This window comes from Mus caroli, chromosome 13 (genome assembly GCF_900094665.2).
Source record: "Mus caroli chromosome 13, CAROLI_EIJ_v1.1, whole genome shotgun sequence".
NCBI lineage: Eukaryota > Metazoa > Chordata > Mammalia > Rodentia > Muridae > Mus > Mus caroli.
Window position 1 is genome coordinate 5676453 of NC_034582.1, and position 20668 is coordinate 5697120.

The window sequence follows — 20668 nt, forward strand, 5'->3', positions numbered from 1 at the left end:
GGCTGGTAGGCACCTCCTTGGTAGGGGTCTTTCTCCTGGCAGAGTTATCTCTTTACCAAAGCCTTATAACCTTATTCACATTGACCCTCTGCTACTGCAATTACATAATTTAATTACTGTGAATGGATACTGTATCTTAGAAATCAAAGTAGTCAAGAGAGAATTTTGAATGTTTTCTTCCACTAAAAAATTGCAAATGGAGCTGGAGAGATTAGCTCAGTGGTTAAGAGAACCAGCCACTCTTCCAGAGGTTCTGAGTTCAATTCCCAGCAACCACACAGTGGCTCACAACCATCTGTAATGGTATCTGATTCTCCTTTCTGGTGTGTCTGAAGACAGCTACATTGTACTCATATACAAAAAATGAATAAATAAATCTTTTTTAAAAGTTTTTTAAAAATTATGTTTGTAGTGGAGGGTCTGGGGAGATAACTTAGAGCACACATGAAGAGTTGGCTCAGCAGTTAAGAGCACTTGTTGCTCTTGTGGAAGACCTGGGTTCTATTCCCAGGACCCACATAATGCCATCCATAATGCCAGTTCTAGGAGATCTGCAGGCATGCACTTGGTTCACATAGATGCATACAGGCAAAACATTAATACATATAAGATAAGGTAAACAAAATAGGAAAAAGAAAAACTGGGTGTATGGTGTTGTGCTGGCTAGGCCAGCTCTGGGGAGGCTGTGATGAGGATGTGTGGGGTTCGTTGCCCAGTCAGCCTGACCTATTTGGCAGTTCCTGTAGCATCTAATGTGTTTTCTGAGGGTGACATGAAAGGTTGTGTCCACACACAACACACACACACAGGAGAATAGTCCTATAAATATTGTGTATTTAGATAATTCTCCATCTGTACTAGATGTGCTTTAAAGAAACAGTGATGTGTTTTGGCTTATGTAAGAAGAACATCAATACAAGGACTGGGTCTAGGGTAAAGATCAAAAGAAAGAACACACACAAGTTCAAGTTAAGTATGCACACATTAATTTTTGTAACTACCTATTTGCTTTTGCAGTTCCTTTTAATTGTATGGGATACAGAGCCTCTTACTCTGCTTAGCACACAGGAAGAACATTTCAGGGTGGTTAAGAAAGAGTAGCTACAGAAGCAGAAGCACCAGGCCAGAGGGGGAGAAGGCAGAGCAGACTCCGTGCTGTGCTGTGCTGTGCTGTGCTGTGCTGTGCTGTGCTGTGCTGTGCTGTGCTGTGCTGTATCAGTGGTATTGCAGGGGAGAGATTGCTAATGGCTGGCGAGGCTGGAGAAAGGAACAGACTGAGAGGGTTATGTTAGAGAGACTGGCTCTCAGAAACAAGGTCATCCAGTCAGGGTTGACTTGGCTCCTTTCATTTCACACCTCTTTTCTTTTGAGTCAAGATTGGGTTACTTTAAAAAAAAAAAAAAAAAGACTTCTTTTTTATGTATGAGTGTTTTTTCCTGAGCATATGTGCCCAGTGCCCAGTGCCCTTGGAGCCAGAAGAAGGAGTCAGATTTCTTGGAACCTGTGGGCTGCTATGTGGATGCTGAAACTAAACCCAGGTTCTCTGCAAGTGCTCTTAATGATTGAGCCATCTCTCCAGCCTCAGGCTTTTTGAAACAGTTACAGCAGGAAATGTTGAAGATGGGGAAAGACAGAATAGGACCCAGACTATAGGTAGGGACTATTACAGGACTATTACAGAACCATTGCACCTCCAGTTACTTGTTTGGCTTTTTCTCAAAACTTTTTTAATTTAGGAACTTCTGGTAATAAAAACCCATTCACTTTGTTTGTTTGTTTGTTTTTGTTTTGTTTTCCGAGACAGGGTTTCTCTGTGTAGCCAAAACCCATTTATTTTCATGTTTACCTTTTTTTCTTTTTTTAAAACCCCCATCATATCTAGTCTATATTTAGGCACCTTGTCTTTACTTAGGAGGTATAATTTTTTATAAGATTATAATTGCTAGGGAATACTTCCACTTCACTAGAATATTAAATATAGATACTATATCTACATACTTTTATTTATATACAAACATTAAACGGAGAACTAAGGTTGCATATTCATATATATCTGAAAGTAAGATGTTTTATCATTTCTAATGCTGTTAAATGAGTTACTTATTCAGTTGTTTATTCAGTTATTCAGTCTCACGTTGTTACTTATGCTGGCGTTGGACACTAGGGCTCACAGTAAATCCTGCTCCTCCCAAGTAGCTGGGACTGCAGGTATAACCTCTTATTATCCCTCAGCTCATTTTAGTGTGCGGTTTGCTTTGCTTTGGTTTTGGTTTTGGTTTTGGTTTTTTGAGATAGGACCCATCAGCGTCTGCCTCTCGAGTACGAGGACAGGTATGCACCCACGTTGGCATTTAGTTTTTAAGGAAGGCGATTTGCGTGTTCATGAAACAAGACTTGAGGACATATAGTCAGGACTGTAATTTAGGCTATGAAGACGAAGTTGCCATTTCTGTAACCGCCATCTGCTTTGCCATCAGCAAGAAACTGCTCGCCTCTCCAGAGCTCCATGGTCTGGAGGGTTTCACAGCCTTCACTACACATTCAAGGCACTCTCGCTTTGTTTCGGTTGATCGACTGATTCATATAGAAGTATTTTTTTCCAAGTGAAGTTTTGATTGAACATTCTAAGAAACTGGAACATTTTAGTATTTGGATAATCTTCCTTGGGATAAAAAGGTAAAAATGCTGTCGGTTTCAGGTATATTAAAGTTGTTTTTTGTTGTGAAACTAATCACTTAATGTGTTACAGAAAAGGTGAAGACAGATGTTCTAGAGGCTGTAATAGGTATTTAAGGGCAGTCTGATCCATTGCTTCCAGGATTGATTGGCCAATCGACCTGGCTGGGTGGATGTTCTTACTGTTCCATGTGTTCCTCTGAAGTTGTGTGCTCAGTTGAGGAAGATGACTTTTGCAATAGAGCAGGACTCATCTTTGGTGGAGCGTCTCTCCGTAGTTGTGTTCTCTTGCTGAACCTCCAAACCAGCTGGGAATGATGAGAAGCCTCAGGTTTTAGGTCTCAAGCTTTATTCCTGAGAATAGACATGCCTCTGAGCAGGGCAGGCTGCAGTACCTCTAGCTGTTTTCAACTCTAGCGTTCCCTTCTATAAATAAATGCTCACACCTAAGTTTGCTTAAAGTTTCAACCTTCACTGTTTGTCGACTGAGAGTCTTAATTGTAAATATACATTGGGATGGATGATGTGCAGCCTTTGAAGACAAAAGGTGAGGTGAATAGAGATTTTTTCCCATTCAACAATTGATGATGAGTTCTCCACGGTAGATTTCTTTAAATTATTATTATTATTTATTAATCATTTTATTTGTTTACATTTCAAATGTTCTTCCCCGCCATGAATCTCCCCCACCCCTCCTCGCCCCTCTAGCCCTCCTCTAGAGATTCCTTAAGAAGGTATCTTAAGGGCTGGCGAGATGGCTCAGTGAGTAAGAGTGCTGACTGCTCTTCCGAAGGTCCTGAGTTCAAATCCCAGCAACCCCATGGTGACTCACAACCACCTGTAATGAAATATGATGCCCTCTTCTGCTGTGTCTGAAGACAGCTACAGTGTACTTATGTATAATAATAAATAAATATTTTTTAAAAATGAAGGTATCTGAAGCTTGAAGGTCTTCTGTAGCCACTGATTCTGAATTCTGTGGGACAAGCATGTACTAATGTCACTGCCTTGTTCATTAGAACTCTTTGTTTTCAAATGTAAATGACTGAAGATTTTTGTGAGAATTGTCAGTGGTCTCAAGGAAATGTTCATCTACTCAAATAAAAAAAAAAAAAAAAAGTTAGTAAAGCTGCCCAGTGAAGAAGTGATGAATATAGGGCACAGATAGAAACAGTTGGAGTCAGGTAGCCTTGCCCTTTATAAGGATAGTTGTAATACATGTGAAATGTTGACAAGTTATTCTTTTCTTTCTTTGGATTTTATATGTATTTTGTTTGACTTGTTTGAGACATGGTCTAGCCAGGTAGTCCAGACTAGCCTCTAATTTAGGATGCTCCACCCCTTAATATCTGGGATTACAGGTGTACACCACCCTATGTTCATCTTCTTAAAGAAATGGCTTGAGTAAACAGAAGCACATACATTAATTGGATTGCAACAACAGTGACAGCAAATGAGCAGGACCAAGTAACAGACAGAGCTCAAAGCCATGATGGAGGAAGACACAGACAAGCCAGGCACAGTTGACTTGTTAATGGAAATGGTTGTGTACTGATTGCTAGGTCAGCCATGCCGAACCATGGGATAGTAAACGTAGGGAACGGTTCTTTTTAAAAAAGTCATCAGTAAACAAATGTCAGTGTATTATAAGCAGGCTGGATTTGAGAGACAATTGACTTTTAACATGAGGTTTATTTAACATTTTCATTAAACCCCTTTCCTCTCTTACATACTTTCCCAATTTAGGTTAAGTAAAAATAATTGTATGGTTTTAAACCTTTTAGAGACGTCAAGTGTAAGGGATGGCATTTCCTGGTAATGGTATTTCCCTAATGACCAAGAAAGATATGTGAATCAGTCAAGCCTGAGATAATCCTAGTGGGGTTGTCTCCTTTTCTGCCTGGCTTTTCAGACTCATGTGAAATTGTGTGAAGTGTTTGTAGAAACAACTTTTTTCTTTTTAAAGATTTATTATTATATCTAAGTACATTCTAGCTGTCTTCAGATGCACCAGAAGAGGACGTCAGATCTCATTGCGGATGGTTGTGAGCCACCAACCATGTGGTTGCTGGGATTTGAACTCAGGACCTTCAGAAGAGCAGTCGGTGCTCTTAACCACTGAGCCATCTCTCCAGCCCTAGAAACAACTTTCTCATGATTATTGGAAGAGGAGCACAATACAGAGTAAAAGGAAGAGGTTTTTCTGAGGGGTGAAGGGCTCCATCTTGCCAAGCTGTGCTTGTCCACATGCTGTAGCTTTTTGGAAGCAAACTTACAGAGCCATTTACATTCTATTACAGCCACATGCAAAATGAGAGATAGGAGTCACTCCTACTCCCAAATCCTGCAGGGGATTGTTTTAGGTTTCCTTATAAACCAATACTGGAGTGGTGATTCGGGGTTTGTCAGAATATTAATGTGTAATATGACATCTTTCCTAACAGAGGCTTAACCTAATGAGATGAACCAAATTCTCAGGGTTTTTGTTTTGTTTCGTTTTGGTCTGGTTTGGTTGGTTGGTTTATATTAAGAAGAATGCCAACTAGAAAAAAAGTAAAAAAAGTGTCCTTTAGTAATTTGTGAATGAAAATGAGGACATGATGGCTCCTAGGTATAGTTGAGGAGAAGTGTTTTATTGTAGATATGAGGGAGAGGACAGCCAGAGGCATCTGGAAAGACTGAAACCACACCATGTGTCTTAGGGTTTCTCTGCTGTAAACAGACACCATGACAACATTTCACTGGGGCTGGCTTACAGGTTCAGAGGTTCAGTCCATTATCATCAAGGTGGGAACATGGCAGCATCCAGGCAAGCATGGTGCAGGAGGAGCTGAGAGTTGTACATCTTCTGAAGGCTGCTAGAATACTGACTTCCAGGCAGCTAGCAGGAGAGACTTACAACCCATACCCACAGTGACACACCTACTCCAACAAGGCCACACCTTCTAATAGTGCCACTCCCTGGTCTGAGCATACAGAATCCATCATACCAGGAGAGAAGTGGCGCAAGTGGACCAAGAGGCCCAGGGCAGAGTACCAAGACCCCAAGAGAGTTTGCAGTCAGAATGCCTGAGTTATTATAGGAATCAGAAGCTGGGGAAAAGGAAATGGGCCTCTGGCTGGAGAGGTGTAGGTGGGTGGTGAGAAGTGCTGGGAGGAGCCATGGTACTGAGTGCAGTCTGCCCCAGGTTTCTCTGGGGCCTAGCAGTGTGTCACAAAAGCAGTCATACGTTCTAAATTAGATTTTTATTATTGTGACATTTAAAAATACAGTTTTATTTGGTATATTTCTTGTGAATTGATTACCTTTCCAGTCAGATTTTGCTAATAAATTGTTCTATCTGTGTCTGATTTTATCACCCCTCTCCCCCAGCACAAACAACTCGAATCCTACCACTAGCTGTTTCAGTAGAAGCACAGGTGTGCGTGCATAAAAGGAAATTTAAAATAATCTTGAAGCTTATTGGCCATGTCTGATTAGGAGTACACCTGTGCTGGGTGCCAGAGTAAATGAACAATTAGGTACTGTACTGAGATTGGGTTCATTTCTTTCATCTGCCACTATCTTTGAATAACACATTTACTATAAGAATACTCATTAAGGAGACTATTATAGAGATACCAAGTCTGTAAAAACAAAGAGCTAGAATAGCAGCCTTCCTGGAGACAGCCATCTTTTCCTCTGTACATATTCCCACTATTGAAGATGAATTCGTATGTAATCTGTGAGTTGAAAGAAAGGAGCAGAGTCGCCTCCCCTGAGGAGCTCGACATTGTGTGTAGAGTGTGTGTGTAAAACCAGACTACACATTTTAGATATGTCAGAATGATGCTGACAGCCATGAGGGAGTATGATCTAGCAACATGGAGCAGATGAATGAGACCCTCCAGTTCCTATTTTGTCTCACTTCCTTACACCTCCTCCCTAGAAATAGAAAAATAATAACACTAAGAAATAGCCTTCTTTTCAGCCCTACAATGCTAGAGTTTTATTTTAATAACTCTCCATTAGATCTACTTTGACAATCCCCCCCCCTCGATGAGTTTACTTAGTTTCAAGGAAGCCAGAGTCTAGTAGGTAAACTGTTTCACTTATAAATACATTTGGACATTAAAAGTAAACACAATTTGGCTTTTAAAATTGATTGCCCAGGGATCCACACAGTACTTAAGGCAGCTGTACAGTTGTGAATAGCCTGTTTTTCTTATTCAGAAAAACTGTTTACTTACCTAGTTGAATATTATTCATTGACTATTTTTTAACTTGCAAAGTTTATTTTTGTGTGTGTATGTAGTTGCATGTGTGTGTGTATGTGCCTGTGTGACCCCAGCCCATGCCAGGGTGCATGTGTAGAAGTGAGGACAGCTTTCTCGAGTTTATTCTTTTCTGCCGCCCTTTAGGATCCCCAGATCAAGTGAAAGCATCAGGCCTGTGCTCAATCAAGTACTTCCACCCTCTGAGCCGTCTTGTTGGCCCCTCGTTTACCTTTTTTTTCTTTTTCCTTTTTGGTAAACTTTTAGAAATTAAGTTGGAGTTCTTGAAGCATGGGACTGTATAGTAGCGTCCAGTACTTTCCCTGTGTTTCATCCCTTAGCTAGTTGGTCCCAGTCATGAGACTGAGAAGGGACCGTGGTCAACGTCATTGTATGAATGCTGATGGCGAAGGGCATACAGTACTTACTTGGTCAGCACTGTAGTGAGTCATTTGTGTTTGAGTGATAATGAAAGATGCATCAGTGGACTGAGTTGTACTGTTGTATCCTTGCTACAGTGTGTCTATCTGTGCAAGAAGTGAAACCTTAATCACACATGGTCAATCTCTTTGCTTATTTCTTTCTAGTTTTGTTTTTTAAGTAACTACTAAGTTATGTGAATTTTAAAAATCTAGTTACAACTTTACTGTTTATCATTTCATATCATTTTTTTTTTTTTTACTTTGCTGGTTTTGTCAATTTTTAAATCGTTGTGATTGATTGTACTAGTTTCTGCTTTTCTGTAGTTGAGTGTCTTATTTCCTTTTTATGGCAAAAGCCAACACAATTATTGTTCATAAAAATGGTTTGCAGCCGGGCGTGGTGGCGCACGCCTTTGATCCCAGCACTTGGAAGGCAGAGGCAGGCGGATTTCTGAGTTCGAGGCCAGCCTGGTGTACAAAGTGAGTTCCAGGACAGCCAGGACTATACCGAGAAACCCTGTCTCAAAAAAACAAAAGCAAAAACAAACAAAAAAAAAGTGCTTTGCACATTTCCTTTGATTTCATCAGGACACATTTTAAGTATAAATAAATGTGACATTTTAATTGAGTATCAGTAATATCTAAGTCATATTTTCCTTAGTTAGATTTAAATATACAAAGTAAAGAGTACAGTTTCATAAACCTCACTCAGCTGACCTGTACTATCTGGTTTCAGCAGCCATTGATCTGCTGTCCTTGTGGTTTTGTTTCTTTTTCCCCTCTTTAAATTTTATTAGCATATTTAAAAAACAAATTCCAGATTGTATTAGTGTTTCCCATTCTTATGACAAACTGCCTAATAAGTAATTAAAGGGAGGGAGGGGTTTCTGGCTCTCAGTTTGAGGCCATATATTCCATCTGGCAGCAAAGGCACTATATGTAGCAGACCAGGAAGTGGGGAAAATGCCTAGAGTTCCAGTTTCAGTGATAAGACTGAAAAATGGCCCCAGTCAGGATCTGATTGACAGTTTTATCCTATAAAGTAGGATAAAAATCCCTCTGGTAAGCCGGGCGTGGTGGCGCACGCCTTTAATCCCAGCACTCGGGAGGCAGAGGCAGGCGGATTTCTGAGTTCGAGGCCAGCCTGGTCTACAAAGTGAGTTCCAGGACAGCCCGGGCTATACAGAGAAACCCTGTCTCGAAAAACCAAAAAAAAACAAAAAAAAATACTCTGCTTGTGGACGTTGTACATCGTGGTGCGCACTAGGCTCCGCACCACGATGTACAACGTCCACAAGCAGCTTAGTGTTCGTGTAGTGTAGGCACACTTACTGTGAACGGTTTCCTTAGTGTTCGTGTAGTGTAGCCACACTTACTGTGAACGGTTTCCTTAGTGTTCGTGTAGTGTAGCCACACTTACTGTGAACGGTTTCCTTAGTGTTCGTGTAGTGTAGCCACACTTACTGTGAACGGTTTCCTTAGTGTTCGTGTAGTGTAGCCACACTTACTGTGAACGGTTTCCTTAGTGTTCGTGTAGTGTAGCCACACTTACTGTGAACGGTTTCCTTAGTGTTCGTGTAGTGTAGCCACACTTACTGTGAACGGTTTCCTTAGTGTTCTTGTAGTGTAGCCACACTTACTGTGAGCGGTTTCCTTACTTTCATATTAAGATATCCCAGGGTTGTCTTTAAAACAACAAAAACAAAACCCAACCTACTAGGTGTCAGACAAGCTGCTGATAGCCCTTTAGACATTTTTTTTTCTTCTTTTTTTTTTTTTTTTAAAGATTTATTTTATTTATATGAGTACACTGTAGCTGTCTTCAGACACACCAGAAGAGGGCGTCAGATCTCATTACAGGTGGTTGTGAGTCACCATGTGGGTGCTGGGGATTGAACTCAGGACCCTTGGAAGAGCAGTCAGTGCTCTTACCTGCTGAGCTGTCTCTCCAGCTCTGTTTTCTTCTTAATATTGAGACTCATACTCATTCTGGCACCAAACCTGCAAGGCAGCCGAGATTGACCTTGAACTTCAAATTGTCCTGCCTCCATTTCCTGAGATTATATAGTAGGTAGTACAGTGTGGTACTACACACCTAGTTTACATGGTGATGGGAATTGAACCCTGCATCCCTGATCCCCTTTGTCTTCTTACTGAGCAGCCTGTTTGCTTGTGCATGAATGCTGTTGTGTGGTATATAGTTGTATACATGTACATATGTATATGCACATCTGTATGTATGTGTGTGGAATTCAAAGGTCAAAGGCTTATTGAGAGAGACAGTCTCTCACTGAACCTAGAGCTCAATGATTAGCCTACAGTAATTAGGCTTCTGCACCTAACTTTTTATGTATGTGCCAGGGATCTGAACTCAGTTCCTCACACTCAATGCTAAGTACTTTGTTGTCTGGACTATCTCCCCAACTTGAAGCAGCCTTCTCAGTCCTCGAATAAAGACTGCATTAGCAACAACAACAACAACAAAACCTGAACAAGGTACATACATACAGTTAAAATTCATTAAAGCCCATAATGGCTGTGGAACAGTCATGAGGCGTGAAAGTAAAGTGTTTGCAGTTACAGGTTAGAAGAGGGAATGGACTGGAGAAGGGCTGGGAAACGTGACTAAAGTGGAAGAGGAAAGAAGAGTGAGTTTTTAAAAGTTCACTTAGCAATGAAAATTTTAAAAAGGATTAGATATATATGTGGGGGGAAAAAGGCATGATAGCTCTTAAACTCAAAATACTATTCAAAGTATAGTAAATGACCTGTTGGAGTGACTTTCTCTCAGTTCTCCAAAATTGGACTCTTCCTGGTAGGCGGGGGTAGGAGTTGAGTGTGGGGAGAGTGTCAGTTAAACTGGGAGAGTCTTTCTTACAATTTATATTGGTGCCGAGCACATGCTAGACAAGTGTGTCTGTCACTGCAGTCTTCACTTGAGTAGCGTCTGTGCTTTGTGTACTGGGAACCTCTGATGGCCACACTTAACTGAGTAGGCTGTGAGCTGGGCAGGTTCTCTCCTCCTCCCCCAGCTACCTCAAATACCCCAGATGCTCTGAGCCTGACTCTGGAGTGCTCTGGAATCAGGGAAGCATCTGTACAAGTGCTCTATGAGATACAGCTTCAGTCCTCTGCAGCTTCAGTGTTCAGCTTCTGCTGCAACAGCAGACCAAAGTCTCCAGAGGTTAAGGCATCCCCTGCCCCAGGGCTTGACAGATTTGGATGAGACTATCCTGCTCACTCCCTGGTTGACACTAAGCCCTGTGCCACTTAGGTTTTTTCACTCACGTTCTTTTTTTTTTTTTTTTTTTTTTTTTTTTTTTTTTTTTGTTTTTTGTTTTTTGTTTTTTCGAGACAGGGTTTCTCTGTGTAGTCCTGGCTGTCCTGGAACTCACTCTGTAGACCAGGCTGGCCTCGAACTCAGAAATCCGCCTGCCTCTGCCTCCCAAGTGCTGGGATTAAAGGCGTGCGCCACCACGCCCGGCTCACTCACGTTCTTTGAAACAGTGTTTCTTGTTATTCTGACTCTTGTCATTCACTGTGATTCAAGACCAGCTTCATCTTAAGTAGTTTTCTTTTTTGTCCTTTTTCTTTTCATTTTATTAATTATATTACTTATTTACATCTCAAATGTTGTCCCCCTTCCTGGTCCCTCCTTCCTAGTAGTTTTCTTTCTTTCTTTCTTTCTTTCTTTCTTTCTTTCTTTCTTTCTTTCTTTCTTTCTTTCTTTCTTTCTTTTTCTTTCTTTCTTTTTGTATCTTGAAGCCACAAAAGTTTTTATTTACAAAACATATACACCTATACATCTGGACCTGTCATCGTGGGAATAGGCTAGTGTGGAAGAGGCCCGTCCGTCCCTGGAAGGCTTGGCTCGGGGCCAGCAATAGGTGCTCAGAATAGACGCTCCTGTACCTATCTGGGTGGGTGGTGAATGGCGGGGTGTGGACGGTCTTGTCTTGATGTCCAGCAGGGGCATCCGCTTGTGCTGGTTGCTGCTCTGCCAGCCATGAACCATCTTTGGGGTCTCCCACATCAGATGGCAGCTCTTACTCAACTTCCTGTAGTTCTTCCACAGGGTCATAGCTATACATGGGAAGCAGGTGATGGTGAAGCTGGTCCACCCGCTTTTTCTTCTGCACATACATTACCACGGCCACCACCACCCCGACCAGGGTGATGAGGAAGAAGGGCCCCAGCACATAGCCCACCATAGAGTCGCTGTTGGCCTGGGGCATTGGGCACTGTCGTGTTACTCATGACATCAGTAGCCAGATGGCTGAATGGATGGACTGCATGGGCAGTGGTGGCCTTGGGAGGGTGCCTCTTCTGGGCTCCCTCCCGCCGTGCAGTGCAGCCCTGACAGCAACACCTTGGGTTGGCCCCGGCCTTGGAAGAGCCCTCCCTAGTAGTTTTCTTACATACCTAAATCTGCCCTTCAGAATTGACCTGACTGGGCTAGGGAGATAGCTGACTTTGTAAGAACACTTAACACACAGCGTGAGGACCTGAGTTTAAATCTTAGGCACTCACATAAAAAGCTGGATATGACCATTCATATCTGTAACCCTAGCGCTGTGGGAGCCAGAGACAGGAGGGTCACTAGGGTTGGCAGTCACCCTGCCTCCACATTACTGAAACTCACTCATTCTCAAAGGTTTAAGACAAAGAGTGCATGCATACACATGTACATCTGTATCCACACATTTAAAACAGAGAGCTGCCCTCCCTCCAGCTTCTTTGTTTTTTTAGGGGTGGGTTGGGCAAATACTAAGTAGTTTTTCTTTACTCAGGTGATTTAGGATAATCTATATGACTTATAAAATACCTGTTTAGGGCTGAGGATATAGGTAAGGTGGTAGAGTTCTTGTCTGCTATGCACAAGGTCCTGGGTTCAACTCCCAGCACAGCATAAAAGGCATGGTAGGGCATGCCTGCAATCCGAGCATGCAGAAAATGGAGACTGTAGAACCAGAAGTTACAAGTTTTCTGACTACACAGCAAGCAAGGTCAAAGACAGCCTGAGCTACAATCCTTAGGGAGTCATGGGGCCTCATGAGTGCCCACTCCCACATGGTAGGTTGATGGTCCTAGTCTTGCTCCACAATCACAGCTGCTGTGGGTTCAGGAGTGTTGTGGCCATGTTGTGCCTAGCAGAGAGCTTTCCTAAATATTTTATCCTTTAGGTTCTTACAGTCTTTAAACTGTCTTCTATGATGTCCCCTGAGCCTTATGGTAGGTGACTGTGGATGTCCCATTGATTACTGAATGTGCAGCGGTCACTGTGATCACTTTGACCACTGTGAGTCTGTAGTTACTGCTGCTCACTGCAGGGGATGTCTCTTGTGCCAGAGTTGACAGCTTTTGCAAAAGCCTAAGAGGGAGAAATGATGGGTATATCATAGCAAAATGAGACTTATAGCCTCCACAGGCCCAGCTCTGACCAGGCTTTATGAGACCAGAAGGGATTCCCCCCTGGAGTGGAGTGGGTCTCAATACCAGCCAAAATGAAGAGGACATACCTCTATCTTACTAGCAGGGCACACCCTACCTAACAGGTTGATAATATACCATGAAAGACCCACCAGCCCATTCTGGTACTGTAGAGGCTACCTGGGGAGAAAGGTTTTCATCTCAGTTCAAATTGATTTCTCTGTGACCTGCAACGAGATCATGTGGCGTCTTCAGCAGTAAGGTCATTAGTCCTGGTTGGCAGTCAACCACTGTGGCAATTGCCTGTGTTGTTTGATATTCTCAGATCTTCCTGACCAGCAACTTGGGAGGTGAGAGGAGTCATTGGGGACTCTCATTTAATAACCTATGGCTTCTGAGAGTTAGATTATCTACGCAGTCAAGTTACTTCTGTTCAACTTCATATTTTTAAATTAGCTTACCAAGTATCCTTAAAGCTTTTTCATAGGGTAGACACCCCCCTAATTCCCTCCTGTTTCCTTTTCTTCCATTTTTCTTCCTTTTCTTTTCTTTCTGTTTTTTGTTTGTTTGGTTCTTTCAAGGTAGTGTTTCTCTGTGTAGCTTTGGCTGTCCTTGAATGCGTGTGTAGACCAGGATGACCTCACACGCAGAGAGATTTGCCTGTCTCTGCCTCCCAAGTGTTGGGATCAAAGAGGCGCAGCGCTTCATCTGGCCCTTTTAACCAACCATCGTCATTCGTCCCACTTCCTAGTGTCCCCTCCACCCAGATAGCACATGTGTTCTAACAGTACCCTCCTGAAATTGGCTGTTACTTATTAAATTTCATTTCTTTTTTCAGTCAGGATCTCATTATGCAGCCCTACCTGGTCTGGAACTTGCTTTGTAAATCAGGCTGGCTTCTTAAAGAGATCTGCTTGTTTCTGTTCCTCCTACCCCCCCCCCCCCCCCCCCCCGGTTTTGGATTTAAAGATCTATGCTAATATGTGTGTGAGAGATTGCTTTTGATTATCAAATAATCTCCTTAATAAGAGTGTTGGAAATTAGAACCAGGTTTTGGAGACTAGAAAGAAGCATTAAAAAGATGGAAAACCCCTGTACATCCTTAGCTGTTGGAAAAATGCGCCCAAGGCAGCTGACATCTCCAGTTCTGGCCTCAATAGGCGCTAATAAGTACAGACAGACACACAGGCAAAACACTCAAACACATAAGTAAATAAAGACAGCAGATGACAACAAATGCTGGTAAGGCTATGGGGAGAGGGCCAGCGGACATGTGAACTCGTATATATCCATTATGAAATTCCTCAAAATAACAGTTTAGTATAACCTGACTATACATGGGTCTGTGTATACCAAGTCAGCACACAATACTTACTCACCTGTGTTTATTGCTGCACTCTTCTTAATGGTCAAGTAATGGAGCCAGCCTAGATGGCCATCAATACATAGCCAGCCTAGAAGATATGGTACATAACAGAATTTTACACATGAAATCAAGATATTTGCAGGAAAATGGATGCAGCTGAAAATCAAACCACATTCAAGACAAGTCCACTGTTTGTCTCCTTTGGAACCTACATTTAAAATTTTCAGTTCTCTCCTCCCTCTTCCTCCTTCTCCCTCTGTGTTTATATACATATATATGTGTATGGCAGTCACAAAGCAAGGGTCATGAGATGTTGGGGGATGGGAATAGGACGATGGAATGCAAGTGATAAAGAATACTTTGGGACTAGCTGGGAGAAGAAAGAGAACCCAGCTGGAAAGTTCTGGACATGAAAGAAGACAGTGGGAAAGGGGACTCAGGAGAACAAAGTATAATGAGGTGTGTGATGAAGCCCGATGCTTTGTGTGCTAACTTAATTAAAATAGTATAAGTGAAAAAAACCTGTATGGAGACTTAGTGAAACCAAACAAGTTACTTTTATCTGCCCCGCCCACCTCACGCCCAGTTGTTTTCAGAAGTGACTGAAAGGTACCTGGCCTACATTGAACTCTTTATCTTATTTGTAAAGCATTAAAGAAGATATGCCTTTAACTCAGAACTAAAATAAATGATTATGAATCCTCACAGTAATAGTCATGAAAGTTGTCTCTAAGTCATTTTTAAGAGTTAGATATAGTATGTGAAGTTTATTGCCTAGTGCTGAGTTTAGAGAATATTTCCTGAATGATCCAATGTTTGTATAACTCTGCTCAAATATTTTTAGCTTCTTTCTAGTGAAATCATTCTTTTGCAATTATTGTTTAATGTACCTCTGGCTGACCTGAAACTTGATATATAGACCAGACTGGTTGATTTGCTTGCCTTTGCTTCTTGAATGCTGGGATTAAGAATATTTGCTACCATGCCTCATCCACAATTGTTCTTGATCAAGATAAATAAACAGGGGACCATTCAAAAACTATAAAGATACAAATTTGGGTTTCACAAAAAGTTTTCTATTTTTGAAATTGGTGGATTCTGTGATTTGTTACTATATACTTAACTAAGGTATACATGGTAAAATGGTTCTTGTCATTCGTCATCTCACATTGTGACTTTTTATGTGTACATCTACATGCAAAGCAGATTTCTGTGCACAGTAACTGACAGGAGACATCCTGCTAGATTACTGCACTGTTGAGTTCTTTGACCCGTGGCTTCCTCTCTTCTTCCCAGGCCCAGGAAACTACCATTCTGTTTCCCTCTTTCCCTCACTCTCCCCACCCCTCTGTCTGTGTGTCTTTGATTAGGTTGTATTTGTAAGGGAATTCATGCAGTATTAAACTTGCAGTGCTTGATGATTGATTCCCTTAGCTCAGCATCTCTCAGGTTTATCTGTTCACGTTCAGAAAATAACAAGATTGATCTAAGTCTGAGCAAGCGCACACTCCCTCCGTTACTCCTTTATCTATCAGTGAGTCTTTCATTTCTATCTGTCTTGGCTAGTGTGTAGTGCAGTGAGCATGGGCTGTCTTCATGAGGAGCTAATTGCATTTTCTTTGGATGTATACCAAAAAATGGAATTGCTGGATCGTGTAGTGTAGTAGTTCTCTTTTTAAAAGTTTGAGAACTAATGTAACGGCACACAGGTCCTTCCAGCAGCATTCCCCATTCTCCACACCCAGGCCAACACTTGTCGCCCGTCTTTTTTATAGCCATCCCAACAGGTGCATGATGGTGTCTTTTGTGGTTTTAATTAGCTTTTCCCTGACGATTACTGAGGTATTTGAATATTTTAGTATGTATGTGTGTTATTTTCCATTGGGAACGTGTGTGTGCCGTCACACTCGCACGCACACGCTTGCATTCTTTGGCCAGGTTTGAAATTAGTTTGATTTTTGCTCTTGAGCTGTGAATATTCCTCATGTGCCTTGACTATCAACCCCTTAATTTTAGGTTTTAAGATGAATACCTGAGCTTTTCTTTGTTAGCACATGTTTTCTAAGGTTTCGGATGTAGCCTTTACCCGGTTGGTCTGAAGGAGAAACTTGCTGCTTGCTTAGTGAATAGCATGAGTGTTCTGGGCAAATGTTTCTAAACTACTTGGAATCCAGAGGGCAAACAAATATTCTGAAAGACTCTGGCAGTCTCAGCTTAGTAATTTACTTTAAGAATCAGTTATAATGCTGGGTGGAGTGGCTCACACTTGTGATCCCAGCATTGGGAAATCTAAGGCAGGAGGATTGTGATGAGTTAGTTGTATGCGACGTGGGCTCCTATGAATTCCAGGCTAGCTTAGACCTGGAACATTTAGATAAAACAATAAAAACTGGTGCTTCTCAAATCAAAGCTAACTTTCACACTCTGTCTTTTCCAGCGTCCTGAGGTTAGCATTATACTTTTCCAGTGGAGCCCATGACTTCTGATCAGGACGCTAAAGTTGTGGCTGAACCGCAGGCACAGCGAGTCCAGGAGGGCAAGGACAGCTCTCATCTGGTAGGTGTTGTTAGAGGGGAGGCCCAGAGGGAGGCCTGTAGGGCACAGGCCACAGGCATCCATTCCTATTTCTGATAAAGAACTCTACATTGGACTAAAGAAGAGGTTAACAGTAACACTAATAAAGTTTCTTAGAACACGTGTATCAAATGATAACAGAGGAAAAAGAACTTATTCATCCAGTGTTCCTGGCTGAGATCTCTACAGCAACAGATATACACAGAAGTTTTCAGAGAGAAAGACCTACAGGGCAAACTATGCTAAGTTTTATAATAAAAGAGAAGTGGATAGCTATATTGAAGCATAATTATCTAAAAGATGGTGTGATCTGATGGTATTAGCTGGGAACTTAGCTCGAGCTGTTCAGATTATTTTTGGTTTTTTGATATCTGTGTGTGGCATTCCTCTAGATTGCCTCCGGAATGAGGGCCTTGTGACATATTTTCAAAGGAAAGTCAGCTTGTTTTATGGTATACTTGAAGAGAAAGTAGTAGAAATTCTAGTTTTGATTTTTCTGTTTCTTTTTTTTCCTGGTAGCAAGCTGTAGTATTTCAGGCTGAACTATATTTGTTTGAAAAAAATATCTGCAGCTTTATTAACAGAAACTACAAGTATAGGTGATACAGGAAGCAAAAGACATAACTTTAGATACTTAGAGCTTTTCAAGAAAATGCAATTTGGGGTCCACAGAGTGAGTAAAAGCAGTTGCCACACAAGCCTGCCAATCTGAATGTGATTTGCCGTGTTCCACGGTGGCAGGAGAGAGAGAGAACAAGTTTGTCAAAGCTGTTCTTTGACTCTCATGTGCACACTGACATCACCCACCCACCCACACACAATGTGTACATATACACATAACACAAAAGATAATCAAATAATAAAAGAAAATGTGAGCTGGAGAGCTGGCTCAGCAATTAAGAGCACTCGTTGCTCTTGCAGGGGACCCGGGTTTGATTCCTAGCTCTCACTCTATGACTTACTTACAGAACCTGACCCTTCTTTCCTACCTCCATGGGTACCAGGCATATAGACATGCATGTAGGCAAAACACTCATGCATGCACATAAAATAACCCTAAAAGCTAAGTATGGTATATAGTGAATTATATGTGAAGAGATAGGATTTGATTTTTCTTTTTGTGTGTTGTTTTGGCCACCTTTGAATTTTACCCTTGGACTAGAGAGATGGCTCAGTATTTGAGTGTACTACTTACTCTTGCAGAGGTCAGTTCCCAGCATCCACCCTGGGCAGCTCATACGCCATCCTGTGGTCCCTGAAGGCACCTCCACACATGTGTGAATACATACATGCATACATTCATAAAAATAATACATCTGAAAAAAATTTTAATCCTGTCAAACAATAATATTTAAAGCTTCTAAGTGATGTTGGGAAAACCAGCCTTTTAAAATTACCTCAATTTGAAACTACCAGAGATTTTGTTTGTAATGTTTAGTTAGAACTTCAGAAGTTATACATCTTAAGGTGCCACTGTACTTCTGAATATCATTATTTACAGATTTCTTGCTATATAAAATCGTGATTTTTTTTTTCCAGTGGGTTTGGTTTTACTTAAATTGCTATGGTTTAAAATTATGTTTTATTAATGTTATGATAATGGAGTTTTTGATGTTTCCAATTTTACAGATGAATGGTCCTATATCGCAAACCACTTCTCAAACAAGTTCCCTCCCAGCTTTGACTCAGGTAATTCAGTAATCACAAACTGCCCAACCGCAGCCAAGACTACAGATTATTATCCCAAATACATATTGTGAAATAATTAGTAAGATGTAGATGTTTCTTAAAAGGAGGATCTATTTGGCATTGTGCCCTTGAGTGTGTTAAATGTTAATACTCTTTTTCACAATGTGTCAGATATATTAATTTCTTCTCAAGTATTTATGACAGTTAATCTGTTACGTATGTATATGATTAGCTTTACATTTTGATAACTTTTTTAGAGTATTCAAGTCAAATCCTAAGTAATAAAAGAACAAGAAAACAGGCTAGGCCGGGCGGTGGTGTCGCACGCCTTTAATCCCAGCACTCGGGAGGCAGAGGCAGGCAGATTTCTGAGTTCGAGGCCAGCCTGGTCTACAAAGTGAGTTCCAGGACAGCCAGGGCTACACAGAGAAACCCTGTCTCAAAAAAACAAAAAAACAAAAAAACAAAAAAACAAACAAAAAAAAAAAGAAAACAGGCTAAATATATAGCTCAGCTGGTAGGGGATTTGCCTCATATGTAAGGAGAGGACTGTGTAGATGGGTGTGGTGGCTTATACTTCTCACCCTATCATGGGAGGCAAGAAACAAGGGTGGGCTGGGGCTCATTTTTAATACAGAGCATGTTTGAGGTCAGTCTTAGAGACATGAGACATGGTTTGTTTGTTGTTTTTTTGTTTGAAGAAAAGGATAAGGGAGTAAATCTTGCTTTTTGCATGTATATGTGCATATAGGAAGTACATCTCCATAATATTACAAATTTAGTTTATCTTTTAAGTATTTTACAACTCTTAGGAACTTTGCAGTATAATAAACATTAGTGATCTATTCTCTGAAATACATAGCATCTATGAAATTAGCACACAGAAGTCAGAGGACAACTTGTAGGACTTAGTTCTCTCAAGCATGTGGCTCTCAGAGACTGAACTCAGATCATCAGTCTTGGTGGATGGCACTTTTACCTGGTGAGCCATCTCACTAACCCATCATCTACTTTAAAAAAAAAAAAAGATTTATTTTATGTGTGTGTGTGTTAGTGCCTGAATGTATGTCTCCATACCCCATGCATGACCCTGAAACTAGAGTTACAGGCATTTAGCCTCCAAGACACTTCCTTTAGCTATTGTTGTATATTTTCCTTATCATTCTACTCTTCTTCCATGTATTATTATATGTTAGTATTTTTTTTCCCCCTAAGGTGAGATTTTGCTACATAGTCCAGGCCAGCCTTGAACTTGTGACTTTTCTGCCCTGGCTTCTCTTAGGTGCAGAGATGTGTGTGTATATTCCACTACACTTGAATTTAATTTTTAATTATTATTTATGTTAGGCTTAAGTGTAGAATTTGATGATACTTAGCAGTTTGCTAAGTTGTACACTCATTACAGTCTTGTATTTCTAGAACTTTTCTTGTGAGTTGGAATCTTCCTGTATGTGTGGTCCATGTTGGCTTTGAACTCTCAATCACCTTGCCTTATCTTCCAAGTAACGGTGGTGCACTGAGCATTTTGGTGGACAGTTAGAGTTAATCACTGGCCCCTCAACCCCCAGCTTTGGATTCTCACAGGTGTTCTGGTTTTTTTTTTTTTTTTGAAAGAAAGAAAGAAAAGAGGAAAGAAAAACAAGAACAGATGAGCTTACAGACTGCCTCTGCCTTCCAAATCTTCCATCAAAGGCATCTATCACTATTCTAGCCAGATGTACTGTGCCATTACTGTGTTTTTTGTGCCTATTACTTTCTGAACAAAGTTTTTTTTGAGTATTCATTCAATAGGGCAGAGTACAGATAATAAAGATAGGGGAAACATTTTCTATGGACAGGTGTTTCACAGATGAGGACAGGACACAATGTTAATGTTAGGCCTAACACAGCATGTGGAGTTGTATTACCGAAGCTTATATGAGCAAAGTAAATACAAACTTGGAGAATAGGAAGCTATAGTTGCATCTGTAGAAGAAATACTCTTGTTTTTTGTCCCTAGTAAAAGAGGGATTTTTAAAATATTGTAACTTTCACTACTGGTTTTAAAGCAAGAGGACTGAAGTATTAAGTTTGCATTAAATGTCTCTGTAAAGTACTGACAGGAAAAATGATGGCAATGGAGTGTTGAGAAACTGGAAAGAAAGTAGCTGACGGAATGAGGGAACGAAAGTGTTAGGCTAAGATAGAAAGGAAGCGAATAGGAACCAACTGACTTGACAGAACTGGAGCAAAACAGGTCATCAATTATGACCTCAGC

At 41.1% G+C, this 20668-nt stretch overlaps 1 protein-coding gene and 1 pseudogene across 2 annotated transcripts in view; one reads left to right on the forward strand and one right to left on the reverse strand.

Moving 5' to 3' along the window:
- Positions 1-20668, forward strand: part of Larp4b (La ribonucleoprotein domain family member 4B) — an 83317-nt gene that overhangs the window by 13077 nt on the left and 49572 nt on the right. For both annotated transcript variants that reach the window (XM_021180161.2, XM_029468571.1), the window contains exons 2-3: positions 16586-16704; positions 18352-18411. In XM_021180161.2, the coding sequence (XP_021035820.1) occupies positions 16624-16704; positions 18352-18411 (141 nt within the window). In that variant the 5' untranslated portion in view covers positions 16586-16623. The remainder of the gene's footprint in view (positions 1-16585; positions 16705-18351; positions 18412-20668) is intronic.
- Positions 11134-11656, reverse strand: LOC110308435 (annotated as a pseudogene).